This window comes from Pelophylax lessonae (assembly GCF_965119305.1).
Source record: "Pelophylax lessonae genome assembly, chromosome: 2".
Taxonomy (NCBI): domain Eukaryota; kingdom Metazoa; phylum Chordata; class Amphibia; order Anura; family Ranidae; genus Pelophylax; species Pelophylax lessonae.
The window spans coordinates 489,869,304-489,882,047 of NC_138769.1; the positions used below are offsets into that span (position 1 = coordinate 489,869,304).

At 44.8% G+C, this 12,744-nt stretch overlaps 1 protein-coding gene across 1 annotated transcript in view; it reads right to left on the reverse strand.

Annotated features, from left to right (window-relative positions):
- Positions 1 to 9,374, reverse strand: part of RAP2A (RAP2A, member of RAS oncogene family) — a 30,421-nt gene extending 21,047 nt beyond the window's left edge. The window contains exon 1 of the mRNA XM_082248493.1: positions 8,779 to 9,374. Within this exon, the coding sequence (XP_082104619.1) occupies positions 8,779 to 9,092 (314 nt within the window). The 5' untranslated portion in view covers positions 9,093 to 9,374. The remainder of the gene's footprint in view (positions 1 to 8,778) is intronic.
- Between the last annotated feature and the right edge of the window lie 3,370 nt (positions 9,375 to 12,744).

Here is a 12,744-nt window from a genome sequence, read left to right on the forward strand (position 1 = left end):
TCTGAAGACTCGGCAGCAGACAGAGCAATAACTTTCAGACTTCAGGTGACCGAAATGCCAGAATTCCCCCCCTCCCCATCTTCGGGGTGCCTCTTGTGGCCCAGTGTGTTACTTAAATAAAAGAAAATGGCAGGGGTCCAAGAGCTATTATGAGTCTTTTGGACCCCTGATACTGCCTCTGTTTTCATTCCATGCATATTGGCAAAATAAAGTCTTCTGCTGGGATTCTGACAACTCGCTCTACCCAGCGGAGAACTTTAAAGGTACATTGACCATTCTCATGCTGCTCTTCACCCCGATTTTCTCTCTCTAGTTGTCTGGGGCTCACAGATCTGACAAGTGATCCCGTGGACCACCATAGGGAACAGGAAGAAAGAGCAGGCCTTGCAGAAGCTGGGTTACTGCCAAAGGCATCCAGGGGCACACCCAAAGAAAAAGTATAGGGAGGACACTGTAGCTCATTACTATTATGGGAAGCCTTAGACCCGGTTCACACTACTGCGACTTGGGACGCGACTTGTGCAACCTCAAGTCGCTTGTCATTACAAATTCAATGTAAATGAATGTGAGCCGTCTTAATATGCACAACTGAAGTCGCTCCGACTTCAGAAAATGTTCCTGTACTACTTCAAGGCGACCTCTATCCGACTTGTGCACATAGACTTCAATGGGAGTCGCCTCTAAGTCGGATCCTTATCTATTTTCAAGCGACTTTGATCAGACTTTCCAGGAAGAAAAAGATTACCCGGGCATTCCCCACAGACAAAGTCACCTATCATTTAAGTCTCTTCAAAAAAAAAAAAGTCCCGCTAAAGTCGCTCCTTCATGGGGCGACTTTCTGGTCACGGTAGTGTGAACCGACTCTTACTATCCAACGGGAAAATGCAGGTGGTGGCGTAAACAGCATTCATCAGAAGTGTCAAAACGGACTGTTTACAGCATCATGAATTTGACACGCCAAGACTGCAAGAAAAATGCATTATTATTTGTTGCCAGCATAGTAGTGCCTTAAACCTTAAGGCCTCTTTCACACGGGCGTTCCGTATGTCCGTATATCACCCCATCCGTTTGCGGATGATATACGGACATAATGCATGTCTATGGGATTGCGGATGTCAGCGGATGATACCGCTGACATCCGATTTTGCGTCCTTTCCGTTTTTTAAATGGAAGAAAAATAGGGTTCTGTTCCGTTCCAAAAAACGGAACAGAACTGAAAGGACGCAAATCAGATGTCAGCGGATGGTCATCCGCTGACATCCGCAATCCCATAGACATGCATTATGTCCGTATATCATCCGCAAACGGATGGGATGATATGCGGACATATGGACCGGATGATATCCGTGTCCATTAAAAAAAAAAAAAGTGCCGGAGCGGATCAAAATACGGTCCGCTCCGTGTGAAAGGACCCTAATGGGCCATACACACTATAAGATTTTCTGAAGACTTTTTCCTTTAGATTTACCAAAACCATATAATATGAGGTCAAACCTAAACACTTTCAATTTGTATGCAATCTGGCAGGCCCTTACACTACATAGAAAAGGTAAATCTGAAGGAAATCGAACCACAAAAGTTGGATAGTGTGTATCCAGCTTTACAACCACTTTAATTTATATAATCCCTGTAGTAGTAAGACCAATATGACAGCTGCCCCTGCTGACCCCTCATCGTAAAAATGGCAGTTACCAGGCTATTTATTGTGCTGATCCAGCGTCTTCAATAAGTTCCAAGTTACTGACCTGAAACAAGTATGGAAATCAGGAGCTCTGACTTCACTGCGGCTTTTCTTGCTGCACACTTGTTCTGGTTCAGTAACTCTGAAATATTGAAGCCAGAGATAGCCAGACAACTAAAAATCTTAGGTCTGTCTTGGCAGCTGCACTATTCCCCTCAGCATAGTTTCCTTTATGTTTTGCTTCAATGAACACGGTTTGTTTATTAGAGAAATATGGTGGCCACCACGGCTTCCATTCCTTTAAAAATGCAAATTGCCTGTATTTTGCCTCAATATTTTGAAGTCACAGACCCAGAACAAAAGTGCAGAACTGAAATCAAAGCACCAGCCTGGTAGCCAGAGGTTTCAGAAAAAGCTCCACAATGGCCAGTCACCATTCTTGCATATCTCTTTATTATGGATCTCTGTTATTTGATATTTTTTATTCCTCTGAAGTCAGGCAAATGTGTGTGCTGTCAGGCAGTTTGGAACAGCAACAAACATGCAGATTACTTCTGACCCAACTCGCAAGCTATGGAACAGTGCTTCTCAACCTTTTTTCAGTTGAGGCACCCTTCAACATTACAGACAATCTCAAGGTGCCCTTTAAAATTATGGACAGTCTCGAGGCACCCCCATTCTAAAATGTCAAAAACTATTCTAACAGCTTTACACAATACAGCAACATCCAGACGTAGGACACCCGTTAGCGGTGATTTCTTCTTCCAAAGCAAATACACTTTTGCACACTGGTACTGACTAGTATTCCAATGTTTCTCTTCTCCCTCAATTTCTCCCCATCAGTCAGCTAATGTCGCCGCAGTGTTGAGGGAAAGGGGCACAGGAGGGTCAAACAAGGATGCTTTGGAGGCAACGAACATCCTCCTCATTAAAGTTTAAGGCTTACCTATGGGTACTGTAAACATCTCTAAAACTTGCACCGTTTAGGAGATATTTACATTTTATGCAGCCGATAACGTCGTCATCAGTGCATGCGCTCTGAAGAAACGGCCACACATGCATGCCCATGCTCGCGAGAGACATCACGCAGCTCCCGGCCAGTAGCATAGCCGGGGTCCACAGACCAGGAAATAAAGACAGCTGAAGATGGATGCGGCCTCCAACAGGGATGATGAGGGCTTTGTTTGGAGGCAAGTGTGACATAATGTACTAATAATGTAATAATAATGTAGTAATGTGTGCGATTCATACAGTACTAGCACATTATGCATTTACTTTACAGGGAAGAAAAAAAAAAAAAGGAAGAGTTTACTTCCTCTTTAAGGAGATCGCATGTAATTCGGAGCGCACTGCTCCTAAATGACATGCGATTTCATGTGCGGTGCAAATTTCAGCCATACACTTTGTATGGCTGAATTCGCACCGCATCCGCAATAAACTCGCACGAGGCTTTTTTTATCCGCAGCAGAATTGGATCGCATAGTGGTTCACACTAGTGCGATCCGATTCTGTGCGAACTTGCAGATCACACTGCGATATGTGATCGCAACTGGGGGTGTCGTTAACTTTTAATTGTTGACACCCCCTGCATATCGCGTATAGCAGTGTGAATTGCCAGAGGTGCGGATGCGATGCGGGATCAGGCTGCATATTCGCGTCGTTCCCGCATCACACAAACATGAACCGGCACCAACTGATAACAGGGCAAGGGGTGGACAGGAGGGTCGGCACATCCCCCTCAGTTAGCAAGCACTCCCTAGGAACACATTTAGCCCTGTGATGGCCCATGATGTTAAACCCTTCCCCTGCTCAGTTTTCAGTGAGTTTCTATGCTGAGCATTTCCGCTCCTCCACATCTGACCAACCCATGTGACTATAGAGTCACAAATGTGAGCATATACACAGTTGTAAATGACAGCCCACTCCCTCCCTCCTCCTGCGTGCCCACTGACCAGCTAAATACAACACGGGTGGGATATTACATGTAGATTAATAGAGGCTTCACCTCCCTCTTTTTTCTAAAACACAGCCAGGAGGGGCGTGACATCCTGTGACTAGCAGAAATTCACCCACACAATTTCAACTATATATATTTGTTTGCCAATTTAAAACAGTTTATTGATATTTATTTTTACTCTGTACTCCAAAGGCAGTTTTTTTTTTAACATGTGACCAGCAGTAGAGGACTAGAAGCTCCTCTTGTTTAGATTTCCCTGCAGACAAGCTGGGAAAGAGCTGGGTTATCTGACAGCTGTATATTGATTAGGAAAAGGGTACTTTGATTATTTCTATTAAAATAACTACAGTGCCACCATCCACATAAAGAAATAGAAGGGACAATGTAAATTAAAACAGAGTGTGTTTAGTATCACTTTAAGACCCCGTTCACACTGGGGCGACCTGTCAGGCGACCTGGTCGCCTGACAGGTCGCCTGCCATAGAGAAGCTGTGGACCCGTTCTAATAGGAGCGACACAAGTCGCTCCGACTTAGAAAAAGGGTCCGGAGCTTCTTTGGGGCGACCCGGAGCGACCTGCATTGAATTCAATGATTCAAAGTCCGTGCCGGCCGCTCCGAGGTCGTGGTGCGAGCAGCACACCGCGACCTGTGAGGTCGCCCCGGGAAGTAGCGTCGCCCCAGTGTGAACGGGGTCTTAGGAGTGTAGACTGCTTGTTTATTTAGAATCTCATTTAGCATATTCAGAAAAAAAAGATTTATAAAAACAAAATGCAAGCGATTTTAAAAAGGATGCATATGAAAAACTTTCTGCATCTAGTGTGTTTATATGTGACAAGAGCTGCACTCACAAAATATCTGAATATTAGGTATAGAACAGTTAGGGCTCTTTCACACGGGCGTTCCGATCAGATCCGCCTGTCAGTTTTTTAGGCGGATCTGATCGGGTGCCCCATTCAGTCCTATGGAGCAGCGGATGTCAGCAGTGACATGTCCGCTGACACCCGCTGCCATCGGCATCCGATCCTGTCCGTGAAATCCAGTCGCATGGAAACCCTATTTTCCATCCGTCCTGGGGATCGGATCGGATGAGAGAGGACAAGCGGTCCGCTCTCATCCGATTCCCCATAGAGAGCAGCGGGAGCTGTGACACCTCCCTCTCCGCACTGCAAGCGGAGACAGAACTGTCATCCGCCGGCTCAGCTGGGATCGGCGGATCTATCCCCGCTGAGCAGCATGGATCCGCCTACGGAGGCGGACCGCGTGAAAGAGCCCTTAAAGTGTTACTAAACCCAGAATCTGCATTCACTATATCCGGTCTCCTACAGAGCGTGGAAATACAATAGTTTTAGTAAATATAAATGGCTAAATACCATTTCCCATCAGCAGTATATAGCAGTCTTGTGACTTCTATCAGCGTCTAGTTAAAGCTTGTAAGAGGTGTTTTCATTCTACTCTAATGCCTCATACACACGCAACGATTATCGGCCGACCGATCGTCCAACTTTTGTCCAGAGGTGTTTTGTTGGTTGGAATGTGCCTAGACTGCACACAAATTTTCTCGGCCAACAAAAATCTACTTCAGAAGTGATGTCATGTGCTGGTTAACTTTCCGTGTGCTTTTTCTTCTCTGAGCATGCCCAGTCTTGCTCATCAGATTTTTGTCTGCCGAAATCTGTACTGACTGATGGAAAATCGGCCGTTGTGTTGACGGCCAACAAGAATTTTATAGCATGCACACCAGATTTTATTTGGCCGAAAAGCATCATACTAACAAGCCGACAATTGGCCGAACGGACGTTGGCCGAAAATTCCTGGCCAATAATCGATGCATGTGTAAGAGGCATAACTGTCCTATGAGGCTGCAAGACCCCTGACCCTCTGTTTAGACAGTGCTGATTGGCCCTGTCCTGATCACATGCACCCTCCCCAAAAAAAAAAAAAAAGAATACACAAAATTCTTTATTAACCACTTCTGGACCGGAACGTTTTACTCCCTTAGTGACAAGGCCATTTTTTGTGATACGGCACTGCATTACTTTAACTGACAATCGCGTGGTCGTGCGATGCTGTATCCAAATAAAATTGATGTATTTTTTTCCCCACAAATCGAGCTTTCTTCTGGTGGTATTTGATCACCTCTGCAATTTTTATTTTTTGCGCTATAAGAAAAAAAATAACGACAATTCTGAAAAAAATAAAAAACATTTTTTTTTTCTTTCTGCTATAGAACATTCCCAATAAAAAAAAAATTAAAAATCTAATTTTTTTAATCATTTTAGGCCAATATGTATTCTGCTACATACTTTTGGTAAAAAAAAAAAAAAAAAAAAAGTGTATATTGATTGGTTTGCGCAAAAGATATGACTACAAACTAGGGGAAAGATTTGACATTTTTTTTCTTTACTAGTAATGGTGGCGATCAGCAATTTTTAGCAGGGCTGCGACATTGCAGCAGACAGATCGGACACCTGACTTACATTTTTTACACTTTTTTACACTTTTGGGGGGAACCAGTGACATTACTACAGTAATCAGTGCTAGAAATATGCACTGGTACTGTACTAATGACACCGTCAGGGAAGGGGTTAACACTAGGGGCGATCAAAGGGTTAAATGTGTCCATAGGGGGTGCTTTCTAACTGTGTGGGGCTAGTATACACTGAATGAACAGAGACCTGTGTTCCTAAATAAGCGGAACACAGGATCTGTGTTTACAACGGCAGACCAACGCTCTGCCTCCACAGGGTGCCCAGCAGCAATCACGGCCACCGGACCCGCCGATTGGCTCCCCCTGTGGCTAATGGGCATGCGCCCCCACTAGCAGGCCTGCAAAGCGACGCACAGTTACGCCGTTTCACTGGACAGAGCCGACCTGCCGCAGCATTTGTACTGCTGGTGGTCGGCAAGTGGTAATACACACCAAACTGAGCATGTGCAGAGACTCCAAAGGCTCTATTCTATTAGCAGATGGATTGGGGGCAGTGGAAGAAGGGGAGGATCAGGGAAGACAGGATTACACTATGTGGAGGATTAACCCCTTAGGTTCCACAGCAAGTATAACAAGCATGCTTTACTGCACATACAGACTGATATTACTGTTGTGGGTTTAGTAACACTTTAATTATACGTGGGCATCCACATATATTCAAACAAAGAATGTCCAAAATCACTGTATACTCTGTGTACGATTATGGACATTATTCCTTGAATATACATGGATGCGCACTTCTATTATTTTCCCAGTTATAAAAAGAAAGCAACAAAAAGGTAGCATACCCTGTGAGACTGATTTATTAAAACTGCAGCGTGCAAAATCTGGTGCAGCTCTGCATTGTAGCCAATCAGCTTCTTCAATTAAGCTTTGCCAAAAAAGAAAAAATTTGGAAGCGGATTGGTTCCTATGGTTGATTTTCTAAAACTAGAGAGCGCAAAATCTGGTCCAGCAGTGCATGGTAGCCAGCTTCCAAGTTCAGCTTGTTCAATTAAAGGAGTTGTAAAGTCAGAAGGTTTTTTATCTTAATGCATTCTATGCATAAAGAAAAAGCCTTCTGTGTGCAGCAACTCCCCTCAGCCCCTAATACTTACCTAAGCCCCCTCGGCCATCCGGAACCCTCCTTTCTGATTGGCTAAGACACAGCTCGGGTGCCCCCATAGCAAGCTGCTTGCTGTGGGGGCACTCAACAGGAGGGAGGAGCTAGAAGCCGTGAAGAGGGACCCGAGAAGAGGAGGATCAGGGCTGCTTTGTGCAAAACCAACTGCATAGAGGTGGCAAGTATAACATTTTTTCTTTTTTTTTTAATAACAAAACAAGATTTTAACTTTAAGCTTTGACAAAAAGAAAAAACCTGGAAGCTGATTGGTTCCTATGCAGAGCTGCACCAGATTTTGCACTCTCCAGTTTTAGTAAATAAACCCCAGTAAGGCTAGGTTCACACTGGTACTGTGCGGGTTCCTGCACCGCATCAGAATCACAGGCAGTTCACACTGCACTCTGCTGTAGGTGCCAATATAAAAGTTAATGACATCTCCCAAATCGGTTTGCAGAACGCAGTGCGAACTGTGGAATCAAATCGCACGGATCGGAACAACCATGCAATCCAATTCCAGTGAGGACCAAAAAAAAAAAAAGGGGGGACACGTACCATTTTGGTGCAGACGTGATTTCAGCCATACAAACTATATGGCTAAATTTACATACCATTTTGATGCAGATGCGATTTCATCCATACACACTATATGGCTAAATTCGCATACCATTTTGATGCAGATGCGATTTCAGCCATACAAACTACATGGCTAAATTTGCATAGCATTTTGATGCAGATGCAATTTCAGCCAAACTACATGGCTGAATTCGCATACCATTTTGATGTAGATGCGATTTCAGCCATACAAACTATATGGCTAAATTTACATACCATTTTGATGTAGATGCGATTTCAGCCATACAAACTATATGGCTAAATTTACATACCATTTTGATGTAGATGCGATTTCAGCCATACAAACTATATGGCTAAATTCGCATACCACTTTGATGTAGATGCGATTTCAGCCATACACACTATATGGATACATTTTTATCGTATTTTAGTGCAGATGCAATTTCAGCCATACAATCTATATATATGGCTAAATTGGCATTGCACAGACATGGCATGTAATGTGCACAGAAATGTGGTGCGAATCACATGCGATGTCTGCAGTCGCATAATTGTGAACCCAGGAAAGGTAAGCAAACTTCTGACCAATGACAGCTACAATAGTCCTGCACAGTACGGTCCAGCAACAAGTCACTAGAAAAGCAATCTAGGCCAGTTTACTTCCATGAAAGGAAAGTGCCTGGGCATGGGGGTACACAGGGCATGCCAGACACTTCTTTATAACTAAATGCCCAGGGAGCTATTGGGGGGGGGCATCATAAAGTGTTAGAGGACTAATAAAGCCAATCAGGGATGAAGAATGGAATAGGAGATGTGTGACTGTTTTCCAGGGTCAGGCTGAGAATAGACAGCACATGATCCAGTGTTGGGGGTAGGCCCTGTAGATGGAATGCTCCCCCCCCCCCAGGCTGACAACGCCCTGGCCCAGTGATGTGGAGCCCCCCCATCACCCCCCCCCCCCCCCAGTATGTCTCGCCTTTTGACGCGGATGATCTGGTCCCTCATAGGTTTGATGTCCTGGAAGCTCTGCTGGTTGACCAGGCTGTAGACCAGGATGAAGCCCTGGCCGTTCTTGATGTACAGATCCCGCATAGAAGCGAACTGCTCGGTGCCGGCCGTGTCCAGGATCTCCAGCACGGAGGGGGACGAGTCCACCTCGATCTCCTTGCGGTAGAAGTCTTCGATGGTCGGGTCGTACTTCTCGATGAAGGTGCCCGTCACAAACTGGACGGTCAGAGCCGACTTACCGACCCCGCCGCTCCCCAAGACCACCACCTTGTACTCGCGCATCGTCCCCCTCCGCTCCCCGGCGGCATGCAGCAAGGCTCCTCACAGCGCGGCGCTACTCCTCCTCCGCCTCCTCCTTCGTCGTCGTCGCCGCCGCCCCTCCGCAGCGGCGTCCCGAGGCATGGGAGAGAGGCCGGGCTGCGCGGCCCGGTATGCGGCGGAGACCTTCCCACCACCACGGAGGGGAGTGCTGCCTGGCCGACCCCCCTCCCCGGCGTATCGTGCCGGCCTCACACTCTACTCCCCACCCCCCACTTTTCCTTCCTTCTCGCTGGGCTCTGCCAGGCCTGGCCCCCGCAACGTCACATCACACCTGTGCTAACCATTGGCTCTCGCGTCTATCGCCATGGCAACTGTCTGTCCTCCCGAACCCGGGGCGGAGACGACGTGTGACAGGACCAACCAACGCCTCCTCTCTCCGGGATGATGGGAAAAGAGGAGCGGACGTCATCCAATCCCGTTACTCCGTCACGCACCAATCCGCTCCCGCGCCTCCTACACGTCACGTCGTCGCCCACTTCTTGTGCATTTCGGGGAGATGCAGCCAGAGGATGTTTTCTTAGTGGGGGAGGGGATGTTGGGGGTGACAACTGAAGGGAGCTGACGTGTGAGGGCTCTTCACTACCCTCATTTGTAATAAGCATGGCCACTAGGGTTGTCACCTCATCCCTTTAAACCAGGACACACATTAATTACTCAAGTTCTGTGGCTGATAAAGGTGGTAATTAACTGCTTGCCGACCAGCCGCCATAGATTTACTGCAGAAGGTTTGCTCTGTCCCGTGAAACGATGTACATATACGTCGCCGCAAGGGGCGCGCACTTATTGGCCACAAGGGTAGCCAATCAGTGGGTCCGGCGGCTTTCCATGATCGCGCTTCATGGAGACAGAACAGAGCTTTGCCGATGTAAACACAGCACACCGCTGTTCTGTCAGTGATGAAGGAACACAGGAGACCTTAGGAACACAGTTCTCTGCGTTCATCACTGACAGAACAGCAGTGTGCCTGTGGGAGATGGGGAGGTATCAATTTTATTTGCCCTCCATTTTGTATGTTCCCACTCCATTTTCTATGTATCTTAGTTATACAAGCTTTGCAAATGTGTACGTGTTACAGTTATGGCAAGTTTCTGTTTGTGGTTTTTGATGAAATCATGTCAGGCGTTTCTAGCAATAAGCTATATGCCCTATATGGTATTAAGTGTACTCGCTTATTTCCCGAAATGACGCTTGGTTTCCTTAAACTGTTTAACCAATAAGAACGTAACAAGTATCCTATACTTATGCTATATGCCCTTACTCTTTACTATATAAACCCCAACGAGCCTATAATAAACTGAGAGCTTGGTTTCACTATACATCTGTCTCCGTCTGTGTAACTTCCAGAAACCAGCCTCCCAGGCCTGCAAGACACAAAACGAGCAAAGAAGTTATAGATAGTCCGGGACTATCATCGGGACCAGGGGTTCCAGACACTAACAGCTGGGGGCTCGTATGCCGGGATATGAAAGTCATCCCTCGCGGACAACCACGCTCATTCGGTAAGTAGAAAAATCCTTTTCTATACAGCCGATTGTAGTGTGGCTCCGGGGCGGGACACTGACTAAAATCATATCAAAGTGAACCAAGGGGGTTGGTGTGTTCCGGGAACACACGCAACAGACCCATAATTGAAATATTTCAGGGAAATATTTTTAGTCTCAGGGAGACTTAAGAAGTGTTAGAGAAATTGCTCGTTTTGTGTCTGAAAAATCTTTAAGCTTTCCTTCTCTGTCGCATAGAAGTGTAAGATAATTTGTTTGTGTGGCCCAAAAGGTTTAGTTATAGTTATAGTTATAATTATATATGACTTGTAAAAAATTGCGCCTGCGGACTGTTAATATAACACACTGTTCCTGATAGCGACAGTCTCATTATTACTGTAAAAATTGACTGACCGATCGTAAGACAAATTAAGATAAATGTTTATTATGTGCATTGTTTGTTTGTCTATAATGGTAGGAAAACCTTCTTGATAGCCACTATACCTGGGAGTATCAGTCAAGACTCGGAAAAGTTTTTTTTTTGGTTGTTCCAAGAGGGGACATTCAGAGTCAAAAAAAAAAAAAAAAAAAAAAAAAAAAGTATAAGGTTTAATATACATACACCAAGTGGCTTTTCAGGAGGGTTTTTAACCATAAAAAGGGTCTAAGGACCCAGATACATTTAAGTGATTTTGTGAATGTGTAAATCTTAGAGACATGTTTTGTTAAGTGAGAGAATATTGGATTTTGTTTATGGTTTTGTGAAATTATACTGAAGGTTTAGGTCTGATGCTGGCCATACATGATACAATTTTCTTACAATTTTCAGTGCAGTTTTCTTGAAATTTACCTTCAACTATGTAGTACAAACGTTTGCCTAATTAAAGACAAGTAAATTACAGAAAAAAGAGTTCTGTCCGTCCGCATTCTCTTTCAGTAAATGTTTAGTTGTAATATCTTTAGAATGAGGAAGTATCAAACCAAACAAAACCCATCCCCCCTGATCGAGGCGAGATATGTCGCCTGGGTCTCTGGTGGATGCACATTTATTAACCCTTGGATAGATAACCAAGCAAGATGGTCAGGAAAAAATAGGGAGTTGTAATATAAAGTACATGGAAAAAGCGGGGAAAATTGGAGATGCTAATATAAGTGAAAGTTCTTTACCCACAGCAATTGCCTGTAGACCGGTAGACGGGTGAAACTGTTTGGTGGTTTTGGACTCTAGGGCTCCATTTCCACTTTTGCGACTTGTTGTGCGACTTGACACATGTCAAGTCGCATGATAGGTCAAAACCCATTATTTACAAATAGGACCGCTCAAACTGCTGCGACTTGAGTCGCAGCAACTTGAAAAAAGGTTTTTGCACTACTTTTGGGCGACTTCAGGGCAACTTGTCCCTCACAGAAGGAGGTCGCGCTGGGGTCCCCAGAAGTAGCTGCAAACAAATTGCACTACAAACTTGCGCTTGAAGTCGTGTGACTTTGTAGCCGCAATAGTGGAAACATAGCCTTAAAGCTGTGGTTAAGTGTCACTGCGGAGTAGCACAGTCTTAGGATTCAATAATTTGTCGGTAATTTAAAGTCACAGTACATGTTAATTATAAAACAGCACGTTTCTGATTGGGCTACTAAAACCAATATTACCTTACAAATGCCCCTGACCACACCTGCACCCCACGGTTTCGTTTTCCAAGGCAGATGTCGTTTTCTTTGCAGCCATTATATTATCTCAAACAAGCAGAAAATGTTTGTGTGTCAGATTCATTTAAAACTAGTAAATTTCCTTCCGTGTGAGAGGAAGTAATGGTCACTTCTGCAATTGCAGCTAGCAGAAGTTTCTAAAAAAAAAAAAAAAAAAAAATAATAAAGTTTTTTTTGAAAATTGGCACTAAGCCAAAAAGTTTTAGTTCTTTATCTGATCATAGCATGCAAGTGGTATCTGATATGCCATCTCTACTGACAGCCATACCATCCGATGTTACCCACTTTACAGTGATTGGTTTAAGTAGTGTGTTTTTTTTAAGCGTCCTATTGGACGAGGAGACACAGCCATCTTTGTTTCTTATTTTTCAGTCAAGGTAACTTACCTGGTGTAGAAATGCCTTAGGGCCAAGCAGACAATTCAATTG